At 52.5% G+C, this 23118-nt stretch overlaps 1 protein-coding gene across 1 annotated transcript in view; it reads right to left on the bottom strand.

The window, feature by feature from the left end:
• The window catches only part of CFAP65 (cilia and flagella associated protein 65), a 29173-nt gene extending 12042 nt beyond the window's left edge, over positions 1–17131 (bottom strand). Inside the window, 19 exon segments of the mRNA XM_006763435.2 lie at positions 2353–2481; positions 2765–2978; positions 4066–4194; positions 4608–4758; positions 4960–5118; positions 5980–6204; positions 6710–6955; positions 7661–7798; positions 9446–9805; positions 10020–10220; positions 10508–10773; positions 11146–11368; positions 11805–11983; positions 12276–12475; positions 12648–12814; positions 13303–13405; positions 13806–13990; positions 16621–16772; positions 17101–17131. Of these exon segments, the coding sequence (XP_006763498.1) occupies positions 2353–2481; positions 2765–2978; positions 4066–4194; positions 4608–4758; positions 4960–5118; positions 5980–6204; positions 6710–6955; positions 7661–7798; positions 9446–9805; positions 10020–10220; positions 10508–10773; positions 11146–11368; positions 11805–11983; positions 12276–12475; positions 12648–12814; positions 13303–13405; positions 13806–13990; positions 16621–16772; positions 17101–17131 (3458 nt within the window).
• Positions 17132–23118: the final 5987 nt, after the last annotated feature.

Consider the following 23118-nt stretch of genomic DNA (forward strand, 5'->3'; position numbering starts at 1 on the left):
TTCTCTTGTTTTTAAAGAGGTACGTGCAGACGGGTGTTGGCCTCTGCCGCCCCGCCACATCTGAGGCCCTCCCCTCCCTCCCCATCAATGCTCCAGTCATGCTGGGCCTTTCCTCTTACCCACGCACAAGCCTGGTGCTCTGTTGGAAGGTTCTGTGCCTCTCCCTGCGCTTCTCCAGAGGCTGCAGGCTTAGCTTAGTTGTAGCTTCCTCCGAAAAGCCTTTCTCACGTCCAAAACGGAGTGAGGTGGCCTCCTGTGCTGCACATATCACCCTGCACCACAGGCTTGTCTGTCCAGAGCGCCTTGTTGCAGGGCCTGGGCTCGCCTGCATTTCTATCTGAGAGCCAGCCTGGACCCTGTGCCTAGGAAGCCCCAGGGAAAATTTAGCCAATGACCCACCGAGTGCACCAGGAAACAAACGAGGTTAGCTGGCCCCTGTAAGGAATCTCCCCTTAAACACTAGGCCCCTAGTATTCGCTGCACCCAGGGCAGAGGCGTCAGGGGAGGAGGCTCAAAGGGAGTGGGCAGCGGTGCGGCTCCCTGTTCCCCCCACGCTCTCCTCAGCCTTGGGATTCTTACTCCGTCTGTCCTGCCGGCTGCCGCCTCCAGGCCAAGTCCACACTCCCGTTTCTTGCTGGTCTTGGCAAGAATAAAACCTTCGGTTTGTTCTTTATAAACTCAGCCGAGACCAGCTAGAATTTTCAAAAATAGCCTTCTAAGGAAGGGAAGGGAAACACAACACACAAAAAGCCTAGGAGAGTCCAGCCATCCAAGGAAGGTTCCCCGTGCCTGGGCTCCTGGAAGAAGCAGAGACTGCTTCCTGAACCTCCAGTGATCTCCCGACGGACGGCCCCGCGCGTGGGCACTCTGCCTGGGTTTCCTCTCGCCTCGGTTTCCAGCAACCTGGACCCTCTCCACAGAGAGTGGGAGCTGGCTCGCTCCTACACAAACACACATGCACACACAATCCACCAAATACCCTGCTCCATGCCAGGACACAGGCCAGAGCCATTTTTCCTGCCCCACCACCCCATCTTCCCCCCCACCCCCAGCCCTGTTGGACCTGGCTTCTGGCCACTAAAGAGCCAGTGAATGGCGGATCCAGAGCTCAAAACGGGCCCTAGGCCTTCCCCATCGGCCGGCAGCCCTGCCTGCCAAGCTTCCTTAGTCATTCAGGGCCAGAGCCCTCCCTACTCAGAATCCAGCCCTTCTCAGCAGGAGCCGCCTGGGGAGCCAGTGTCCCCAGCGACCTCCACAGGGAGGGGCAGGATAAGCCAGAGTAAGGGGCATCGCACCCACGAGACTCTGCTCAGGCAGGAAGGTTCCGGAGCTCCCAGATGCCCCGCCTGCGTATTTTCCACCTCATCCACCCACTGTCACTCCCAGGCTGGACTCCTGGCTCTCTCCCCGGCCTGACCCAGATGGGACACTTCTTTCTCACCTCCATTTAGCCAAGGAAAGTTGGAAGTCATCAAAAGGAAGTTTACTAGGAAATCAAGGCGCGTGGCAGAGACAGGGAGGAAGAACAAGAAAAAGCCCTGGCGTGGAAACAGGATGTTTACTGGGCACAAGCTCGGGCCCCAGTGAGAGGAAAGCCAAGCACAGGAAGGGGCAAGCGTGTGGCTCGGGTCTCCGGCCTGGGCCCCGGGTGACTAGAGAAGTGCAGCCTGACCGGGGCCAGCCTCCACCCTCCCGCAGCCCCACGGGGCTTCACTCGGTCACACCTTCCTCCCTGACCCCCTGGCAGCAGCAGATCCCTGTCTTTCTCCCCCCTCCCCTCACCCACCTGAGACCCTCTACTCACCCCCATGCAGGCCTGTCCTCACTGGACTGGGGCTCTGTCAGGGGTGCCCCAGCGCCCAGCACAGTGCCTGGTACACAAGAGCTGTTCTAAGCCTTGCTGACTAAAGAGTGTGGACAGGGGCCCTAGAGTGGACAAATCTGGGGTTAAACCTGCCTGTGCTGAGTGCTTAGCCTCCGTCTGTGAACCAGTCAACAAAGGAGGACTTCCCACATGGCCGGCGTGAGGCTTGGAGGAAAAAGGCTTGTGAAGCAGAGCCTGGCATGGAGCAGATGCTCAGTGGACGCTTCTCATTCATTAAATATTGAGATGACGGTGCCGTCTCCAGCAGGTGATGCCGCCACTTCCCAGCCCGTGGTCATGTCCCAGCCAGTGACAGGCCCTGCGTCCTGCTGGGCAGCCACAGTCCCACCCTGGCCACCACAGCCCATCGATGGGGTGCCCGCTTTCACAGACGCCAGGCAGCCAGGTCTACCAGCAGCAAGTGAGGGCCTCCAGCACCTGCTCCCATCTGCCCCCAGGCACCTAGCTACCCCCTACTCCAGCCCTACCAGTCCAGGGGCACCACTCCGCTGTTCTTCAGGGCCAGGAGCACCACGGAGGGTGGGGCCTCTATGGTCGCTACCCCAAAATTGAAGTCAAGCTTCAGAGGGGTGTAGACGGGTGCGATTGAACTTGTGCTGTGTGGAGCAGAGAAATGGCTCAGAGACAGGAATAAGAAGAGGGGGACCTCCCAGGGGCTTGGCACTCATCGCCCTACAGGTGGAATTAGGGACTTGGGACTTGGGCAGTACTTAGGATGCCAAGCCGATCCCTGCCTTCTCCAGGCCCCTCGAGGGATGGGCAAGGATTTGGGGGGAGTTAGGGAGCCACTTCTTGGACAGGGCCTGGTGTTGAAGGTGTGGACAGAAAGCTCCAAGAATATCCCCAACAGGCCCTGACTTCCTCCCAGGTTCAGCTCACCTGTGCCTGGTGGGCACCTTGTACATGAGTTCCCCGGGGGTGGGGTCACGCTCCAGGTAACTGTTGAGCAAGTCCAGGGAGAAGAGGTACCACAGGTGCCTGGGGGTGATGCCCCCAGCACTGCCCAAGGAGCAGACATCCAGGACGGAGAGTAAGGGGTACACGGCCGTCAGGAAGACGCGGCACAGCTCCCGCTTCTCCCCAATGTTGTTATCTGGGGGAGAGGGATGTGGATGAGAGGAGTGGGCTCCCATCCCGGCTCCCCTGGGGCGGGGCATGTGGGGCCCCTGGGGCCCTGGCTAGGAGCAGCAGATGTCCCCCAGGCTATGGGACATTTCCAACGACAGCCAGCCCTTGTCTGATGCTTGCACATACCAGGCACGGTCCTAAGTGCTTCACACACACCACTGTGTTCAATGTGCACCGCATTTGTGTTCAAACGAATTCTTACTATCAGTTTTATTGGACATAATTTATATGCCATAAAATTAACCCTTTAATGCATACAATTCAGTGTTCTCTCGTATATTCAGACCTGTGCAACCACCCCCACTATCTAATTTTAGTACATTTCCATCACCCCAAAAAGAAACCCAGTAGCTGTCATTCCCATTCTCCCCTCCCTCCACCTCTGATGACCCCTAATCTGCTCTGTTTCTATAGATTTGCCCATTCTGGATGTTTCACATACATGGAACCATCTACTATGTGGCTTTTTGTGAGTGGATTCTTTTACTCGACATGTTTTCAAGGTTCCTCCATGCGGCAACCTGAGTCAGTACTGCTTTCCTTTTTCTTGCCTGTGCACTGTTATTATCCCCATTTTATGGATGTGGAAAATGAGGCACAGGAACATTAACCAACCTGCTAAGATTACACAGCTAATAAGTGCCAGGGCCAGATCCAGTCCCAGGCAGTCTGGCTCAACTTCACACTCTGAGCCACTCTTCTGGCTGCCCTGGATGCTGTCCCCTGCCCCCGAGCAGGCTGGGAACAACTCCATTCCCCTGAGGATGTGGCTGGTGCCCAGGGCAGCTGAGGGTTTCCCTGAGATCCCAGTAAATCAGCACAGCTCTAAGCTCCTCACTGAACCTCCACGGCTCAGGTGTCGCATACACGGACACCCACACAGAGGTAGTTGGTATGAGAGGCACACACCAGACACCCTCAGGTGCAGCCCAGGACACTCACACTTAGTCAGCTAGCTCTGCCCGGACCCTCCGCATCTCCCCACCCAAGTCCTGCTCACAGCCCTCGCCCTTTCCTCCAAGCCCTGAATCCGTGTCCGGTGGCCCAGGTACCTCTGTGCGAGAGGAGAGAGTAACTGATGGTCCAGAAGAACTGGGCCCGGTGGTTGGGACAGGCGGTCAGGCAGATGGTGTCCTGGGACCAGGGTGGCATGCTCCCCTCTGTGTGGTCCAGCTGAAGAGCTGCTCAGGGATGACCCAGGTGAGGTCAAGGGCAGAGGGCCCTCAGTGCAGGTCCTGCTCCTCTCCAGATATCCCCCCGGGGCTGGCAGAGCACTGGCTGCAGAGTAGGCTCTGAGCCAGGAAATGGGGAGCAGAGTCCCTCCTCCCAGACCAAGACAGAGGGCATCTGTCTCTGTGACATTGCATCTTGCTAAACACTTTGATCCACCTAACAGCCTGTGCGGTAGCTGCTGCCATAGCCCCGCTTTACAGATGAGGGAGCTGAGGCTCAGAGAGGGCCAGCCCAATGCCATGCATCTAAGTAGAAGCACCAAGGTTTAAGCTCTGCTTTGCCTGCCCACAAACCGTGGTCTGATTAACCAGTCTTAACCAGTGCCCGCCTCCTTGGCCCCAGCCCTAGCCCAGGCCAGTACCAAGGGGGTCGTTGCTGATATTCTCAGGGCTGTGCTGCTCCAGGAATAGGCGATAATCGAGGGTGCAGTTGCCTTCGTTCTGGAGCACCAGAAACCTGGACTGCTGGTTGTTTACCACCACGTTCCCAAAGTCCAGCTCCTTCTCCTTTGCCTGAGGGCCAGAGTCAGCCAGCCAGGGTAGGGGGCTCCCCCAGTTCTGGCTTTCCCACCCCTGAGTCCCCAAGGAAGGGCAGTTCCAGGGGTATGGGTCAGGGGCCAGAGGGCTCCCGTCACCTGCCCTCTCAGTGTTGGGTTCCCTGGGGTACACTGACCCCCACCACCCACCCCAACCCACCGGGATTCTCCCACTCACAGAGATGGTGCTGGTGATGCCCATGCCCACCAGCCGGATAATGTAGTGGATGGTGGTGGGGGGCTTAGCGTTTGAGGGCAGGCCGGCTTCCCAGACCCACACCCCCACTCGGAACAGGTACTTGGTCTCCTCCAGGGGACTGAAGGTCCACGTCAGCGTCTGCTGTCACAGAGATTCTCCCTGTGTGGGGTCTTCGGGAACCCCCCCCCCCTCCACGCAGGCTGTCTGAAGTCCCATTGCAGGACATCAAGCGATGGTAACCCTTCCTGAGTGTTTATCTTGCACACACACTATATATCATGTTACTTTCCAAAGCCTCTCAATCCTTTGTCCCCACCAGGGAAGTGGTATTATTTTAGTGCCTCGTTTTCTGATGAGAAGCTGGAGACTCAGAGAATTGGGGTAACTTGCCCAAAGTCACACAGTGGTGAGGGTGCCTGATGGGAGCTGGGTGTGAACTCTCAAGGCTGACTCCAGAGTCTGTCTCTTGCCTTGCCGATTACTACCCCTACCACGTGTTAGTGGTTTGTGGCCTGTTATGTCCTCCCAACTAGTCTATACGGCCCTAGACTAGGATGCTAGCTTGGGTCCCAGGCTGTGCTCCCCTCCAGACAGCCACTGGGGCCTCTAGGAGTCCCTTTCCTCACTCCTGGCCCAAATCCAGCTGCTCCAAACCACCTCCCGGTGATCTCACAGTTTGGGGTGACCATGGGTGGAGGGTGGACTCATCCCTGGGCAGCGGCCTCAGAAACCCTGGTTTAAGTCCCAGCTCTGCACCTCCGAATTTATCACCTTAGTGAGTGGATTTTCTTCTTTAAGTCTTAATTCTTCTTTACAAAATGGGGAGTGATGATAATGGTAACAATCACATCTACTTGTAAGGCTGGGGGAGGTGACTATGGATTGAATAGGAGGTGACTATGGATCAAGTGGGAAGGGCCCCACTGGCCCTTGAGAGGCATGAGTAAGAGATGATGGTTGAGGTGAGGATGGCCTTGGGCAGTGGGGCAGGGAACTCACGAGGCTCTCATTGGGTTGGATAAGCCCCCTGGCGGGCTGGGCGGTCAGCATCTTTCGGTACTGCTGGGAGATCCTCCACTCAAACTCCAGGGGCAGGCGCGAGGGGTTGTGGAAGGTGAAGAGGCTGGTGGAGGAGCAGCCCACCCGGGTGGGCTTGAAGAAGATGCTTTTGGAGGTGTCCAGCTTCAGCTGCAACGGCTCCTCCCGGCTCTGCAGGCTCACCTCCTGGAGCCAGAGGAGGGAGGTCAGGGCCCTGACTTCACCCTGCAGCCCTGGATCCCCTGAATGTCCAGGAAGCCATGGGTAGGTAGCTCCAAGGGGCCGAAAAAGGCCCCACCACCACCCTGGGCCCGTGCAGCTTCTTTCGAAGGCAGAGTAGATTGGGACTGACCCAGATGATTCTTGAAAAGAGCTCAGGGACCGATGGTTCCACCACCCCAGACCTTTTCTCTGGCCTGGCCCTTTCTACCACCTGCAGAGAGGAGTCTTGTGTTGCCTTGCTCCTTCCTGTTGAAACGCTGAATCCCTTTTCTTGACCCGGACCCCATAAGGGGCCTGGAGCGGTGAGAGAGCCGCTCACCTCCCTGCCATGCACTTCCTGAAGGAGTAGCCGTCTCTTGGATACTTTAAGTGAGCTTTAAAGGCAAGCCCAGCATGTGGCTTTGAAAAGGGAGCAACTCCAGACTATGACTCACTCCCAATGACCCAGGCCCCTACTCCTGACTCCTACCTTGAGATACTGGGGGCAAAAATTGAACTGGAGGTAAAAAATGTGCTGTTTCCAGGCGTTGCCCTTGGGGTAGGTACAGATGAGGAAGATCTGGTGGGCCCCAGGGGCCAGGAGCCCCGAGCTGGGCCGCAGGGAGATGTCTGGGCTGCTCTTGGGGTCCAGGTTGAAGGTCAGCAGCAGGGAGCCTTTGTTGGTGAGGAGCAGGCTGCGGTAGGAGGCCTCACTGGGAGACACTGCAGGAAATAGCTGAGTTGCGAGAGAAGAGGGACCCATGCTCAGATCTACAGGCCCTCCCACCCCTCACACACACACACTCAGGGAATGGAGAGAGGCCACAGCTTGGCACCAAAAAATGCTTCAGTCCTCCAGAGACCTCCAGACAGGGAGATGGAGTGACCATAGGAACTGGCCCCAGGAAACAGGCCTCCAAGACCTCTCCTCAAGGTTAAGGAAGAGTTCTTTCATTCTAGGGCACCCTCAAACCATCTTTTGGAAGAACCCGCTTTCAGAGGTCCTGATTCAGGAGCTGTGGGATGAGCAGCTCCTTCTAGATGATTCTCCTGCAGGAGGCCGAGGGGAACCCCACTTTGAAAAAGTGAAAGCCCCAGCAATCTTAGCAAGGGCTCATTCTGACAGGTGTTCAGTAAATGGGGCACAGACAAACAAAGGAGCTGGAGCATTTTAAACCCAAGTGAGAGGACAGGGGTGTATTTCAGATGGAGCAGGCAGGAACCAGCTGTCCAAGCCCCAGGCTCTCCTCAGTTCCAGGGCCAGGGCCCAGGAGAAAGTCCCAGGAGAAAGTCCCCAGGGACTGGCGGTGAGGAGGTTGGGAAAGCTAGGGAGGGTGCTGGGATGCGTTTCTCAGGCGATCAGAAAAGGGAGAGGGATCTGCAGGCCATGGCAGAAGCCAGGCTCTCTGTCTACCGCCCACTGCTGCTGGGCCATGCTCACCTGGGGGGCGTCCAGGGAATACTGGGGGATGTGGTGCTCCAAGCCAGCACAGTAGCTGTGGCCTTGTGCCCGAAGTGTCAGGCACCAGGAGGGGCACACAGTGCAGTCCTCCTCAATATTATTGAAGCTCTGCAGGACCTGCAAGGGGTGGGACGGATCCACAGACAAGCTCAGAGTCCTGTGTCTGACCCTGTGTGGCACCCCAGCTTGCAACCCTGCAGTGCAGGAGTCCTCATCCGGCCACTCCTGCTGCAAGCCTGGCTCCCCACACTGAGCACTCAGCAACTGCCCTTCAGTCCTCACACCAGCCCTAGGACATCCTGGAGAAATGTGCTTAGAGAGACACTGGCCAATAGAAATATGAGAGCCACAATGTGAGCCACAGACATAATTTTAAAGGTTCTAAGAACCACATTAATAAAGTGAAACACATGAAATTAATTTTGATTATGTTTTATTTAACCCAATAAAATCTTATTTCAACATATAATCGGTATATGTGATTTGCGAAGTATTTTACATTCTTTTCATACTAAGTCTCTGAAATCTAGAATGTCTTCTACCCTTAAAGCACATCTCAGCTTGAACTGGCCACATTTCAAGTTCTTGGTGGCCCCTGTGGCTGGTGGCTGCTATATCAGGCAGCACAGGGCTAGGCACGCAACCTACAAATCTGACATGCTGCCTGGCTGGTGTGCTCAGCAGTTGAGTGTCAACCTGGGAACCAAGAGGTCACTGGTTTGATTCCCAGTCAGGGTACATGCCTGGCTTGCAGGTTCAATCCCCAGTAGGGGGTGTGCTGGAGGCAACCAGTCAATGGTTTCCTCTCATCATTGATGTTTCTATCTCTCTCTCCCTCTCCCTTCCTCTCTCTCTCTAAAAATCAATAAAGGGGGGAAAATATCTGACAGGCTCAGCCTCGGTCAAGGCAGGTGTCCACAGCCTCATACCTACAGACTTCCACATTCCACTGCCAAGGTATTAGAATGGAGACAATTAAAGACTCGGTTTTAGAAAGACTTCTCGGAAGTTTGGATGTGACCTCGTTTATAGATGAAAAGACCAGGGCTCAGAGACATCAAGGCACTTGCCCAGGGTCACATGGCTGGTAAAGGACTCTAATCTCGACTGCACTGCTCAGGTCTTCTCTGGGCCCCACCACCCAGGCCACCAGGAAAGACAGTGAGGAGACGGTGAGGTGGGCAGAGCTGAGAGGGGAAGGGAGAGAAAGGGCAGGACCAACTGGAGATGAGGAGGGAGCCATGTGTGCCTGGGACTGAGGCTGGGCTGGGGTCAGCCTGTGCATGGAGTTTCCTGGCCAAGGGAAGCTGTGCTGTGCTATAAGCCCGCCCCCCCACCCTCCCCCACACACCTAATTACCTGGTGCCTCTGTCCCCGGGCCCTGGTTCCTGTCCCTGGCTCCTTTAGAGGGACTACTTCCTACTTCAAAGACTAGAAGAGAAGCCAGGAGCAACTCCTCCTACACCAGAATTCCCCCTGGGCTGGACCCAGCTGAGATCTCCCTCTGAGGGGGTGGGAGGCCACACATGACTGAGACATAATCACACAAGACAAGAAGGCCCTGAGCCAAGGCAGGCCCTGAGCCTGGGAGAACACAAGCCAGTAAGGCTACTTCCCAGCCAAGAAGCCAAGGAGAAGAGCCTAGCAAGGAGAAAAGAGGATAGGTGCTATAGGATCCCTCTGTCACCCCCTCAGACCCCGTCCTGCCATTCAGGCTCTTGGGCCAGAGAACCCGCCTTCCCCGTCCTGTGTGTCTGCACACACCTTATAGATGGCGAAGGCTTCGAGCTCCACCACATAGAGAGAGTTTGGGTGAGGCGGGTGGAAGTGTAGGCGCATGGCCGTGGACTTGAGCGGGGGCACATCGCAGGTTTCTGGGGTCACCCAGAAGGGGCAGTTAGACCTGTGTGTCCAGACCACAGTGATCCTGCCCTTGGTGTGGTTCACCAGGCACAGTGGGACAGGGTTGGGATCCTCAGGTCCGGTGCAGGCACCAAAATCCACCTCAACAGGCTCCAGGCTGACGGGCGGGGGGAAGATGGCCAAGTCCTTGGTGCCATCGAAGAAGTACTCAGTCATGGGGGGGATGATGGGATACTGCGGCGCCGGCACGTCCTCCAGGTCCTGGTGGGAGAGACAAGCAGGTGGAGGCCCAGCTGCATTCCTCCAGCATGGCCCTCACCTGTATGATTCTTTCTGGACAAAGCCGCCAGAACTCTGCACAGGTCACCCCCACCATGCTATGGAGGCACAGGGCTGCCCAAGAATTGCTAAAGAGGAGGCATGCATCTGGTAGGGGGGGTAGCTTGCCCCCAGGGCCCAGTGGGGTCCATCAAACCTCCACGGGAATCATGAGGGCTCCATTCTTATCCTGTTCCAGCTTCTTCTCGCTCAGCATCTGGCCCAGTATGTCAGGGGGGTAGAGCGTCAGGCCCCGAGCCAGGTGTGTGCGGTACCAAACGAGGTGCTGAGGCTTCAGAATGGCCGGCTTGGTGCTATCTGAGTGGCAGGTCCCGATCAGGTCCAGGAACAGTGGGTCCTGTGACATTTGTCCATGTGAAGCTGGATTTCAGCCCCCTCTCACCACCAGCTGGTCAGGGCACAGTTTGAATGAGCTTGTCCAGGGGTGTGCTCACTTTAGGTGCCTCCGGCCACACTGTGGCTCCAAAGCCAAGCTGGGGCTCTGGAGGAGACGATCCAGGCAGACAGCCTCAGAAGTTTGAGACAACAGAGGTGAGCAACAAGCATTGTCTTTATGATGGGGCCTCAGGTTGGCCCCTCCAGCTCCCAGGGAAGCCCCTCCTTGACCCCTCCCTCCACACTCACCTGGTGGTGGATGAGACAGGCCACCCGCCGAAAGTAGATGATGGGGTGAGTGGGCTGGAAGGCACAGAGCAGGGTCATGCGAGCCTTGCCCACCAGGGTCCCGAAGGTGGGCCTGATGCTGAAGACACTCTCCTGGCAGTCAATGGCAAACTGGAAGTGGGCTGTGCAGTCCGATTTGTTCTCAATCCACAGGGACTGCTCTGAGCGCTCTCCGAGGTGGATCCAGCTGAAATTGATGCAGTAGTGCTGCAGGGACACATCAGGACCTGGGCATAGGAGATGGGGTCCCTGTGAGTGGGCCCTGCCGCCTGGGTGGGGCTGAACTATCAGCCTCCCCAAGGGTGTCTCAGAAAGGGTCCCACTGATGGGAGGTGGTGCTGCCTGGGGACAGGTGGCCAGGCTGGAAAGGCTGGGAGCCCAGCAGCCTGAGAAGACCTCCAGGTCCCCAGGAGTGAGGGCAGGCACATGATCTCCAGGTGTCCTCAACTGATTCCTCACTGAGTCCACCAGGGGGCAGCAGACACAGAGGCTGAAGGGCAAGGAGGCAGCGGCTCTTAGCAGGCAAGCAGCATTTCCCAATCCTAAGCATGGGCTGCTCCTGTCCCCAGAGAATTGCAGCGTCCTGGGATTGCCAGTACCTCTACAGTAACCAACGACTTTGACCAGGGTTTGGGAGGCACAGCCAGAGGGCATAACAGTCACGTAGTCCATAGTTTTGACGTCCAAGGTCTTGGGGTGGAAAAACACCGATACATATTTCTTCTTTCCTGGAGGCACGATGCCACAGGCAGTGGGGCATGAGAAGGCCTGGTCTTTGGGCAGCATGTCTTGAGCCACTTCAATCCTGAAGGGGGCACTCACCTGTGGGGCCAGGTGAGGACAGGAGGGGTCAGGTCACAGGGTGGGGCAGTCTGTCATTACCAAGGTGCCTAGCCAAGGGGGTCAGGGCAGCTGGCATCCAGCCTGTGCCTCACTTGTCAACTTTGGTGACCCTACTTCCACCACGAGTAAGGAAGGGGGCCCTGCAGTAAGGTGGGGCAGGCTCCTTGCTCTGTACTGGGACAGAAGGGTACCTCCCCCGCCAAAGGTACCGTAAAGGCTGCTGTGGCTCTGGGGTCAGGACAGTCCTGGGGCTGATCTGGGGACTGGTCTGGAGGATCAGGGAATACCGAAGCCCAGTCCCCCAGCTGAGAAGAGAGGAGGACACATGTGGACACATACTGTATATGTATCAATAGACATGGGTTATGTGAGGCTTGGAGCCAAAGGTGTGGAGAGAAAGGGGCACATTCTGTACAGGGGTGGGTGTCAGGAGCACCCAGCCCTATGGTCCTGAGTCCTGCCCCCAATACAGCTTGATTTGCCTCTCGGCGGTGCAGCCCACAGCCACAGAGCCGAAGTGCAGCACTTTCTGGAAGCCCTCGACATCCTGGTCCTCTGGTCCCTTTATGCTCACTAGCAGCTGGGCGCATTTGCCTGAGGCAGAATTGGGGGAGAGTCTTGGGGAAAAACTGACCAGGGCCTTTGTGGCCCCAGCTGAACAGCCCCCTAAAGAAGGTAGGTGAACCCAGAGAAACACTGGTCTATGACACCAAGGAAAGCAACGAAAAGGCAAAGCTTGCAGGGCTGGGGGTTGGCAAGAAGCTGGTGGAGGTCCCGTGGGGGCCAGGCCAGGGCAGAAGGTGGGGTCGGGGGGCACATGGAGGCTTTAAGACCTAGGGCAGTGCAGCAGGTGGGCTCTGGGGACAGGTGAGAGGCTGAGCCTCACCTGCAGCCTGAAGCTGGATGCTGCTCTTCTGCTTGCTGCCCTCCCCGTACCAGCACGTGGCCTGGATTTCATAGATGATAGCCATAAGGGGCTGAAAGGTCACCTTGATCTGGCAAGTCTGACCTGGCTGCAGCAGGCCCGTGCTGGGCAGCATCTGGAACGGGCTTGAGAACTCCCAGGTGAAGAAGGTAGGCAGGTCCCTGGAGGGTGGGGCAAGTCAGAGCCACTGGGCTCCTTGTGCTCACTGCCCCAGCTTTAGAAAGGCAGAGGCGCTGGGCAGCACTCTTTACTCCCCCTACCTTTTCCCCACCAGATGGGCCGGTCTCTCTTCTCCCAGGTACACTCTTGCTTCCCCACCTCTGAGCCCCTTACCCTACATTGTCCAAGCAGAACCAGGCCTCAGCCATGTCCCCCATGGCACACATGGGCAACTGCAGGGACGGTGGGCAGATCAGACTGTGGCAAGGCAGGGTGGCCCTCAGGTCCACGAAGAACTTCCCCTCTTCTTTCTCAAACCACAGCTGGTCCATGTACTCCTTCTGCAGTGTGGGGGTAGGGCAGAGGCGGTCCCTGATCAGTCGTACCTGGGTAGTACTCAGGGACCTTACATTCCTCCCAGCCCATGGCTATCCCCCCAAACCACTGAGGGGTGGGGGGCATTGGCTATGGCTTTCCCTCTCAGTCTCTGAGGAGAGGTTCGGTTATCTGTGCTCTACCATTGTCTTGGTCTCAAAGATATGGGGCCCCTTTTGTGGGGAACAACATATTTAGGGGGAACATACTGAGAGCAGGAAGAGGCCAAGGAACCTGGGCTTTTCTGATGACCAGTATAGTAACACAGCCACATCCAACTGGAATGAGTTTAGGCTCTAATGAAGTTAGGGTCTAAGCTTTCCAGGGCTTTCCCAGCTGGAGTTTTGCTGCAATTGGCAGGGGTGTGCATGGGGTGTGCTGTGTTGCTCTGTCAGTTCCAAGGTCATTGTGCATGTGTCCCTCATTGCCCTCTGCTCACCATGGTAAGCCTTACCTCCTCCAGAGGCCGGAAGATGATGGGGAGTGTGAAGGTTATGCCCGGGCTCAGGAAGATGGTCTGAGGCATGGCCGTGAAGAAGAACTTGGTCTTGGGGGGCCTGCAGGAGAGAACCAGAAGACACGCACTTCAGGGTCAGGGCAGAGTGATAAGACCTTGGAAAGCTAAGCAGGCTTGAGTCCTTGAGACCATAAAGGGGAAAACCCAGGGCCCTGTCACAGGAGGACCTGTCTCCCTCATGTTACTATTCTTCTTACAGAACTTTATAGGTAGGGCTGGTGTTCCAATAGGGAAGGACACATAATGGAAGGAGCTTTGGACACTTATTCCATTACTTAATCTGGTCACTTGGGTTCCACTTTCGATAATTCTTCAAACGGCACATGTTTCATACACTCTTCTGAATTCATGTAACATTTTTAAAGTTTTTTTTTTAAAGAGTGCCTGCTTTGGGGGTTTGAGGGATCAGGGGCTGGGTCTCTGACCACTCATACTTGTACCTGTACTTCATCTTCTGGATTTTCAAGGATAGATTTCTCAGAACCAGGTTCTTGGTGATCTCCTTCCCTAGTTCCCAGCCTTTCCATATCAGCTCCTCAGCCACCTCAATGCCCCAGATGACCTTCTTCTTCACTTTGTCCTTCTTCTTTGAGAAGCACGCCTGAGTGTCCCTGGAGCTGGTTGTCTGATCAGTTGCCAGAGACAGAGGACGGATTATTGGAGCAGGATTCCAAGATCCAGAGTACAGACAAAGATCTCTCCACCTCCAGAAAGTAATGAATCACACCCCAGCCCTGAGGGATGGTCTGGAGAGAGAAGGTGAGGAGCAGGCAGACCCTGGAATCAGATATTATCTCTACTGAGATCACCAGAATGGTTTTCCAACTAGATTCCTGGCAACCCTGTCCATAAAGCCTTCCGTAGGCCATCTCATCTGGTCCTTGCATCGGCACTCTTAGCAGTCTTAGCTAGCCTTTCATGTGCCTCAATGCACCCTTACACACCACGCCTCTCAGATGCTGCCTCCTCCTCCTTCCTCCCCATCCTACCCTTTACTACAGAAGTTGCTGCCAGCTGGAGTGGTATATCACAGGCAGTATCCAGACCACAGTGATACTCCTCCATTCCTTCTCCTCCCTCAACTGGCTGGTGGAGTAGAGGAAGGAGCCAATTTGCCTGCAACCCCATGCCCTAACTTTGGGGCGACTCTAAGCACTACTCCTGATGACACTAGAGGTGCCATGTGCCAATACTTCCCATCTGTAATCCCTATCTATTTGAGGAGGGAGGGGGATGGGGAACCCCCTGGGGGGCAAGGTGGAAGGAGGATGAACCAGATGCTTTTTCCTACCACAGTCATTGCTATGAAGGCTCAACGCATTGCCATTTTATCTTTGACCAAGGATCACTTTTATATTGTTACTAGAGGCCCAGTGCATGAAATTCAAGCACTGGTAGGATCCCTAGCAGCTGCTGGCTGCTGGCTGGGTACTTCCTCCCTTCCCCCAGCTGCCTGCTGCTGCTGCTGCCACTAGCCAGGGGCTCCCTCCCTTCCCCTGGCCAGCCCCGCACCCTGGTCAAACTCCCAGACAACTCCCAGTCAAGGGTACAATTTGCATACTATGCTTTTATTATATAGGATATAGCATAAGGAATATTCATCTGTTCAACAAATATTTGTTGGCTACCTATTATGAGCCAGACACTGAGCTAGGTGCCAGGACAGCAATAGTGAACATGACTGGCAAATCCCTCCTCTCTTGGAGGTTATACTCTCAATGTCAATATTTGCAGAGAGTTCAGCTGGCCAACATCGTATTTTCTTTCCCAATTTTTCCATGGAGAAAAGGTTACATGGGTGAGCACAGGTAATTTATTATAAATATCTGTTGGTGCATCAACCAACCAGGAAAACAGAAGCCACTCTGGATATTTAAAACAAGGAATTGAATGTACAACCAGTAGATAATGAAGTAACCCGAAGTTAGAATCATCAAGAAGCTGCAACCAGTCCTAGCTGGTTTGGCTCAGTGGATAGAACATCAGCCTGGGGACTGAAGGGTCCCTGGTATAATTCTGGTCAAGGGCACAGACCTGGGTTGTGGGCTCGATCCCCAGTAGGGGGCATGCAGAAGGCAGCCAATCAATGATTCTCTCTCATCATTGATGTTTCTATTTCTCTCTCCCTTTCCCTTCCTCTCTGAAATCAATTTTTAAAATCTTATATAATAAAAGGGTAATATGCAAATTGACCCCAATGGCAGAATGACCAGAATGACCACTGGACCAGTCACTATGAGGTGCACTGACCACCTCTTGGTCTTTTTCCCCGGCCGGCAGGCTCCGATCACCTGATGGTGAACCAGGAACCAGGCATGGGTAGTGGCGGGGGTCAGGGCCAGCTGTGGGCAGCTGGGGAAGATGGCCCTGATTGCAGGCCAGACCTAGAGACTGTACCCACGCACAAATTTCGTGCGCCAGGCCTCGTGTGTGTGTGTGTGTGTGTGTGTGTGTGTGTGTGCGCGCGCGTGTGTGTGTATGGCTAGCCTTTATATATTTTGCAACCACAAATATATATATTTTGCAACCACACCTATGTTAGATGAGGTGGTGGGGTTCTCTGAGACCACAGGCCTGTCCGGAGTGGATTGGAGTCACAGGGAGATGCAACTGCTATTGGAGATGGAGAGGGTGGAGAGGGCAGAAGAGAAATACTCTGGCTTCTCCCCTCTTCCCACCTTCCAATCTCCTGCCAGCTCAGAGCAGAGCAGGGAAGGGTAGTAAGTGAATCTTAGGGCAAACGGGCCTGGAATGGCAAAGATAGAGGGGTGAGAAGACCCCTGGTCCACAGGGAGGCAAGTGCAACCACCACCACATCTAAGGATTCACAAACACAGGCACACACTGCCTCAAAGACAAAGCCATACCCCGCAGTCCCACCGTTAGACCACCACTCCCCACTCCTGCGCTATCACATAGAGAGAACCCTATGAGCTGCAAAAAGCAATTGACATCTATGTATTGGTCAAAAACAAAGTCCTAGGGGTCATGACAAGAAGAGCCTTCTGAAGGAAAAGGGAGCTCCTGGCTACTCTATCAGTCTCCAACTCACATTGTCCTAGAGCCCTCCCACCACGGTCACTCACTGCTACCATCATGCCAGCCAGCTTGGTGCTCCATCTGTACAGGGTCTAGATCTGGGTTTAGACATGAGAGTCAGGTCCTTTCAGTTTCCTACCCTCCCCTGCCCTGCCACCCCTCTGCCAGCCCTAGCCCTGTTGTACCCTGCCTCACCTGCCCCGGATGTGGGCTCACACGGGCACTGACATTGCTACTGCTGCTGCAGACACTCATGGCAATACTGCTGCCAGTGACAGTGGGAATGGCCGTTGTGCTGGTACTCAGGTATGATGTGGAAGTCATGGTATAATCCCTGCTGTCTCTCGTTCTTGTGATGGGGCTTGGGGCTACAAAAAGTAATCAATCAACATCTACATATTGATAAAGCACAAAGTCCTAGGGGTCATGACAAGAAGAGCCTCCTGAAGGAAAAGAGAGCTCCTGGCTAAGCCGGATGTTCCTGCCAGTTTGGAGCTGGGAAGAGACCAGAGGAGAGACAGGAGCGACATGAAAAAGAGAGGCCAATGGAGTAGACTCCCCATGGCCATCATTATCACGGAAGAGTGCCTGGTTCCCAGCTCTGGCAACAGATGTGAGCTGGCACCATGAGGAATGAGCCTGAATGAGATCCAGGGCTTTGTCTGGGAACCTAGACTCAGCATTCAGCAAAGGCACCTGGAAGAGGAACCCTGCCCTCCATGGCCATACTTGGCATTTCCTAGAAAGCCCCCAGTGAGACTTACTGAAGCATATGCATTACCTTTGTCTGGCTTTTACTCTCTGTATCTTTCCTCTGAATGTGTCTTGATCCTGTGAGGAGAAGAATAAGGAGCAAAGAGGCTAATGAGACTGGAGGGCTCTCAGTCTTTTGGGTTTTCTCTACCAGTATGCAACCTGTAGTCCAAGTTTAAAGTAAGCACTCACTGAAATAATGACTCCTTCCAAGGATAAATGAATCAACTTTTAAAGCAAAGGAATCTAGGGGTGGACTAGAGCTATAAGTTATATGCAAATATATAGGCAAATTATATGCAAAATATCATGTGTATGGGAATGTGACCTTTTCCAGAGAGGTCACCAAATACTCAAAACGATGCTTGGCCCTCCTCTAGGGGAACAGACAAGGGTCCCAAACTGGCTGTGGCTCCATCTCCTCAAATACCCTCTTCCTTTAGCAGACTTCCTTCAGCACACACACCCATGTGTGGCTATCATATTGGACAGCATCAATCTAATACCTTTTTTGAACATATGTATATTTTGCAGACAACTCAGTATCCTTCCCCACCTCTTTGAATAACAATAACAAAATTAATAAAACCGTCTACTGACATTTACTGAGAACTTGCCAGGCAGTGCTGTAAGGCCTTCACATGTACTTTAATTCTTAAAACAGTTTATGAGTAGATGTGGTTTGTCTTTTATTTGGCCCAAAATTATCTGTTTTTAGGCTTGGGGGTCAGCTCCTTATTATAATATATTATGCTTTAGAAAACAATGTTATGGTCACTCTTTAGAAATTTACATACTTCCATCAGACACTCTCCCATCCCCTACCCACCACCCACCCAGAGCAAAAGATTCTGTTCATTCAGAATCTGTTCATTTCCTAATTGGCAACATCTCCAAAACCTCTGATTAGATTCATTCCTTCATTCATTCACTCACAAAGCATTTACTGGGTGCCTGTTAGACACTGGACAAGAAAGGTAAGCCCCTACCTTCAATTGTGAAGTGTACATTCAAACGGAATCAAAGAAATGCAAGCTGAGGAAACAGAGAAGAGGGTCCCTTACTTTGCTGCTACTAGATGGCTTTGTGGTTCTACCCTGATTCATTAATGCCTGTGACTTCGGGGCTCTGAAAAAGTCTCCAGGCAGCACATGGAACCTCCCAGTGAGTGTAGAAGGAATGAGAGAGGATGAGGTAGAAAGCTGATCCAGGTCAGAGTTTAGGGCTTAGGAGAGTGAGTGCTGATCCTGGAAAAAAGAAAACTGGGTTCTGGTATCTGCTTAGATTCATTTGAGATGGGAAAGTTTCTCCAAATCCCCGAGCCTCCGTCTCCTCACCTGTAAAGTGAGGGTTATGCTATTTCACAAAGTTAATGCTAAGCTCAAATGAAATAAAGGATTTGAAAAAGCCCTACATAAACTTATGTTACTATAATTAACAATCATGACCTCCACATTGGCCTGCATCGCTCTTCCCAAAGACACACATCTGCAATCATTATGCAAGGAGGTGGTGTTTTTCAATCAAATTTTCTAATTTTAAGGACTTTAAAAATATATTGTCAGTTTGCTTAATTTTCTAATTTCCAACCTGAAAATCCCTAAATGACCAGTGAGAAAAGTGGCAGGTCGTTGTGTAGAGTTAGGGGAGGAAGAAATAGGTAAAATGAAGGAACAAAATTTACTTATAGCTGTTGCTCTTTTCTCTTCGGGATCTCAGCCTGATCGATCTCGCCCAAGTTCCATGGGACTCTCTGAAGGGCAAGGAGGGGACCCCGGGCCACTTCCCGGAGGAGGCGATCTCTGGGGCAGATACTTTCCTGGCCACTCGCGCAGCTCCTGAGTCTCTGAGATCAACGTTCAAAACTCACACCGCCGCCTTGTTGTCGTCTCCATAGATACAGGAAGCGTCGATTCCTGGTATCCTACGGCAACTACGGCAGCCCAAATGAGTCATGGCTCAGAGAAGGCGAAAGCGCTGCCCAACTTTTAAGTCCTACCCTGTTTGTTGATTTTACGACTTTCCTTGCAAATAGTAACTGGGCTTCTACCAGTTGCAACATGGTATGTATAGTTCCTTGTTTGTCGTGACCTCCCCGCAATCGTGATTTAATTGACGGCCAAATTCATAGGAAGCTATTCCGTGGACACATCACCTGAGTGGGAGTCGTTCCGGTTCTTTTCCGACGAGTTGGTGACACAGGGTCAGAATCTCAAGCGGAACTTCATTCTGTGATTGCAATTGTTAATTGAAAAGCAGCCCGTACATTTGCACATTGCTTTGCAAATGGCTTCCTTTTGCTGTTTGGAGAAAATGTGTCCTTATCTCCTGACCAGCACAAAGCTAACTCTCTGAAGGGATCTGAAGGTTAATGTATGAAGAAGGCATTGTTATACATACTATGGATTTCTGGACCCTTTGTTCATTCGTCTGGATGTATTGTGGGGGAGGGTCTCATTGGTGAAGATGCCTTTGATGGGTGAAGCCAAAAGTCTCAAAGTTCATTCATGGACAATAAAGATGTTTCACTACCCAGGACAGTGATGGGGATTGGTGTTAAGGGGAGAAACCTTAATGAGTCTCAGGGTAAATCCAGAAAATAAATTCTCATTTTGGGAAAGTTGGGGTTTACTCGTGAAAGGTAAAAGATAGATTTTGTTGACAAAGTGGACTGAGTTGGTCTGGAAGATCACATGGCCAGATGCTGGCTGGACTGGAGGGAAGGGACAGGCCAAGGGCCCATTTGGTTATGCAAGCAACCAAACAGTGGGATCAAGGAGTGCAGAACTCAGTGAGCTTTGAACTGGTTTTAATGTTATTCTCAAATCTGAGACCTGAAGTTTGGACATGATAACTTTTATGCTGTTTATAGTTTCTATAATGATTTCATTTTTGTTTTCCCCTATGCTCTTTTAAAATGGTCAGCCTGACTCAGCTGGAATGACGAGACCTGTTTGTTCATTTTTAGGTAAAAAAAAAAAAAATAGGGAGAAGTGACTCTGGGGCAAGGCTTGGTGGTGGCCTCAGCAATCCCAGAGACAAAACCACAAGCAGAGCCCTAGCCAGTTTGGCTCAGTGGATAGAGCGTCAGCCTGCAGACTGAAGGATCCCTGGTTCGATTCCAGTCAAGGGCACATTCCCAGGGCTGCGGGTTTGGGTTGTGGGCTTGATCCCCAGTACAGGGCATGCAGGAGGCAGCCAATTGATGATTCTCTCTCATCATTGATGTTTCTAACTCTTTCTTACTCCCCTTCCTCTCTGAAGTCAAATTTCTTAAAAAGTAGGAGGAAAAGCTCATGCTAGGAGCCACACATCCTGTGCCTCTTCACTGGGGGACTGTCCCTCCAGAGATCTGCCCAAACCTTGGTGGATTCTGGACTTGGGAATTCTTAGTAGTGTTGACATAAGAAACGTCCAAATGTTTTTTATGAATTTATCTGAGCCAAACTGGCAGAAAGCAAAATCTCAACGGACTGAGAAAAAATTCCGCAGAGTGGCAGCTTTGCAGCTTATTTTATACATTAGAATAAAAGGAGGAGACATAAGGAGGGTTACATAAAATCCATAGATGGTAAATTAAGGGAGCAGGAGAAAGCGAAGTAAGGAAATCTCTGGGATGGAATAAAAAGTAGAACAGAGAGATGCATACTTCTTTTACATTGGTGAGTGCATCATAGTTAGTAATTAACATTTACAGCACATAGAGATGGTATTGAGGGAACAAGATAACAATGAGGGGTTCTGTGGTCTCATGCTCTGGTGCGGGGATTGTGCCTTGAGGGGTCTGGGAAAGGAGATTACTCTGACATTTCAAAGGTATATCTTAGATGCAAAAAGAGACCCAATCTGGACTTTGCCCCAGGAGGTGAACAGCATAGAAAAGAGCGTGGCAAGGAGTTGAGCCTGAGGGTGGGAGAGGATGTTCCCACAGTCGTGACTTTAATTGAGGTTTGCTTTAGAAGCCCCCCTTTTCAGAACTCCAGGATATATATATCCTGGAGAGGGCCTGCACCCTCTCGCAATTCGGGACCCCTCGAGGGATGTAGGACTGCTGGTTTCGGCCTGATCCCTGCAGGCCAGGCTGAGGGACCCCACCGGTGCACAAATCCATGCACCGGGCCTCTAGTAGGAGATAATGGGTGCTGGGTCCTAGTGTCTATATCCTTCATGGATCTAAAAAAGACAATGGGGGTGGTGTTATTTGGTTCAAAGTTCCAAACAAAGGTGAGTGATAATTCAGGAAATTGACAAAGACCAGGATGTAGGAGAACAGGAGGAAGGAGGATGAGTAGGAGATGAACTCAAATCCTTCCAGTAAAAAGCTGGATGTGGGGGTAATATAGATAAAGCACACTCAGTGATTTGGGCTCCAGTGCACACACACAAAAGTATCTTTTCTAAGCATTTTTTCCACACACATCCACACCACCCACAACTCGCTACCTCCAACTCCCATGACTATGGAACAGAGAAGACTCTGGTCTGAGAAATCAGGCAGTTCTGATATTAATCCTGACTCTGCCTTTTACTGGCTGTGGCTTTGGATAAGTCACATGACCTCTCTGAGCTTCACTTTTCTCATCTGTTAATTATCAAAAGGCTGGAGATAATTATCAAAAGGCTGGTGTAAGGACTGAGTAATCATGAATGTGTAAAGTACCTGACACATGCTAGACAACAAAGTTAGACACACACACACACACACACACAGAGTCACTGATTGAATGGGAGGTCCCTATAAATAAACCACTTGGCCTGTGTACCCTCCTCTCTTACCACCTCCCAGCCTCTGCGGCACACTGGAGAGGTGAGAAGTTTCTCTCCTCTCCACATCCTCCTCTTGTTTCTCCAAGAAGGAGGCTGCCTTGCTGCTCCAGGGTGGAGAAAGACAAAAGGAGATGCCAGAGTAATCTGCAGTCCAGATGGCAAGGCAACCCAGCTCTAGCACTTGTAAAACTCTCTCCCTGTGACTGACTCCATTTGGAGTGTTAGTTTGGAAATCAGGTCTTCATCCAAGGCATATTTAATTTACGGGAATGAGATAAAGAGGTGAAATTAGTGGAATAAATCTTCTAAGCTCAGCCCAAGGGGTGGAGAGTGAGAGAAGACTGCAGCCAAAGGAGCCATTGGATTGGTTCAGCACTGGATCAAGGAGCAGGCATGGAGCACTTTTTGCATTAGAGTGTCATGTTCCCCTAGAGCAGCAGGGGGTGGGGAGAGCATTAAGAGACTGATGGCACCTCCAACCTGAAACGGTTACCATGGCACAAAATTAGTAGGAGTTTGGGGTAGGCTGCCATATGGCAAGAGAATTCAAAGAAAAGAGTTTGATTCTGCCTGGGGCCCCCAAAGGGTTTTCTGAGTCTCCTGTGCCAACCTAAGCCCCCTAGATAATCTTCTCCTACTATTCTTTATCCCCACAAAAAGTAGATAGACATGCAGGCCAATGGTAGGGAGATGAAGGGAAAAGGACCTGAGGTTTGATCCAGAAGACTTGATTTCAAGTCCTGATTCTAGCATTTAGTAGCTGAGCAATTTCAAGCAAATTGTTCAACATTCTAGAACCTCCCTTTTCACATCTGTAAAATGGGGATAAACAGGGGTAAAATATTTAACAATTGGTAAGGTGTGGGCATGACCTATGAGAAGGGGCCTTGGAACTGGAGCAGAGTTCTGGGAGCCCACACTGTGCCAGGCCTTAACCCTTTAGTTGCTGGGTCATGGGGGAACCTGGGAGTACAGGGAAGGACTGAGAGAGCAGCCACCACAGAAGTGGAGGACTCAGTCAGTGACTACCAAATAGTACCAAAGTATTTCCATATTTCAACAATCAGTATAGCTATACTGAATACTATTAGTTGCAATTTAGACCCAAAAACAAATCCTACCTCACCGGCTTCTTCCCCCCTCTAATTCCTCCGCATTGGTGAAGGACCTGTTACCACATCTAACCACTCTTTC

The sequence above is a fragment of the Myotis davidii genome, unplaced genomic scaffold, assembly GCF_000327345.1.
Source record: "Myotis davidii unplaced genomic scaffold, ASM32734v1 scaffold575, whole genome shotgun sequence".
Lineage (NCBI taxonomy): Eukaryota > Metazoa > Chordata > Mammalia > Chiroptera > Vespertilionidae > Myotis > Myotis davidii.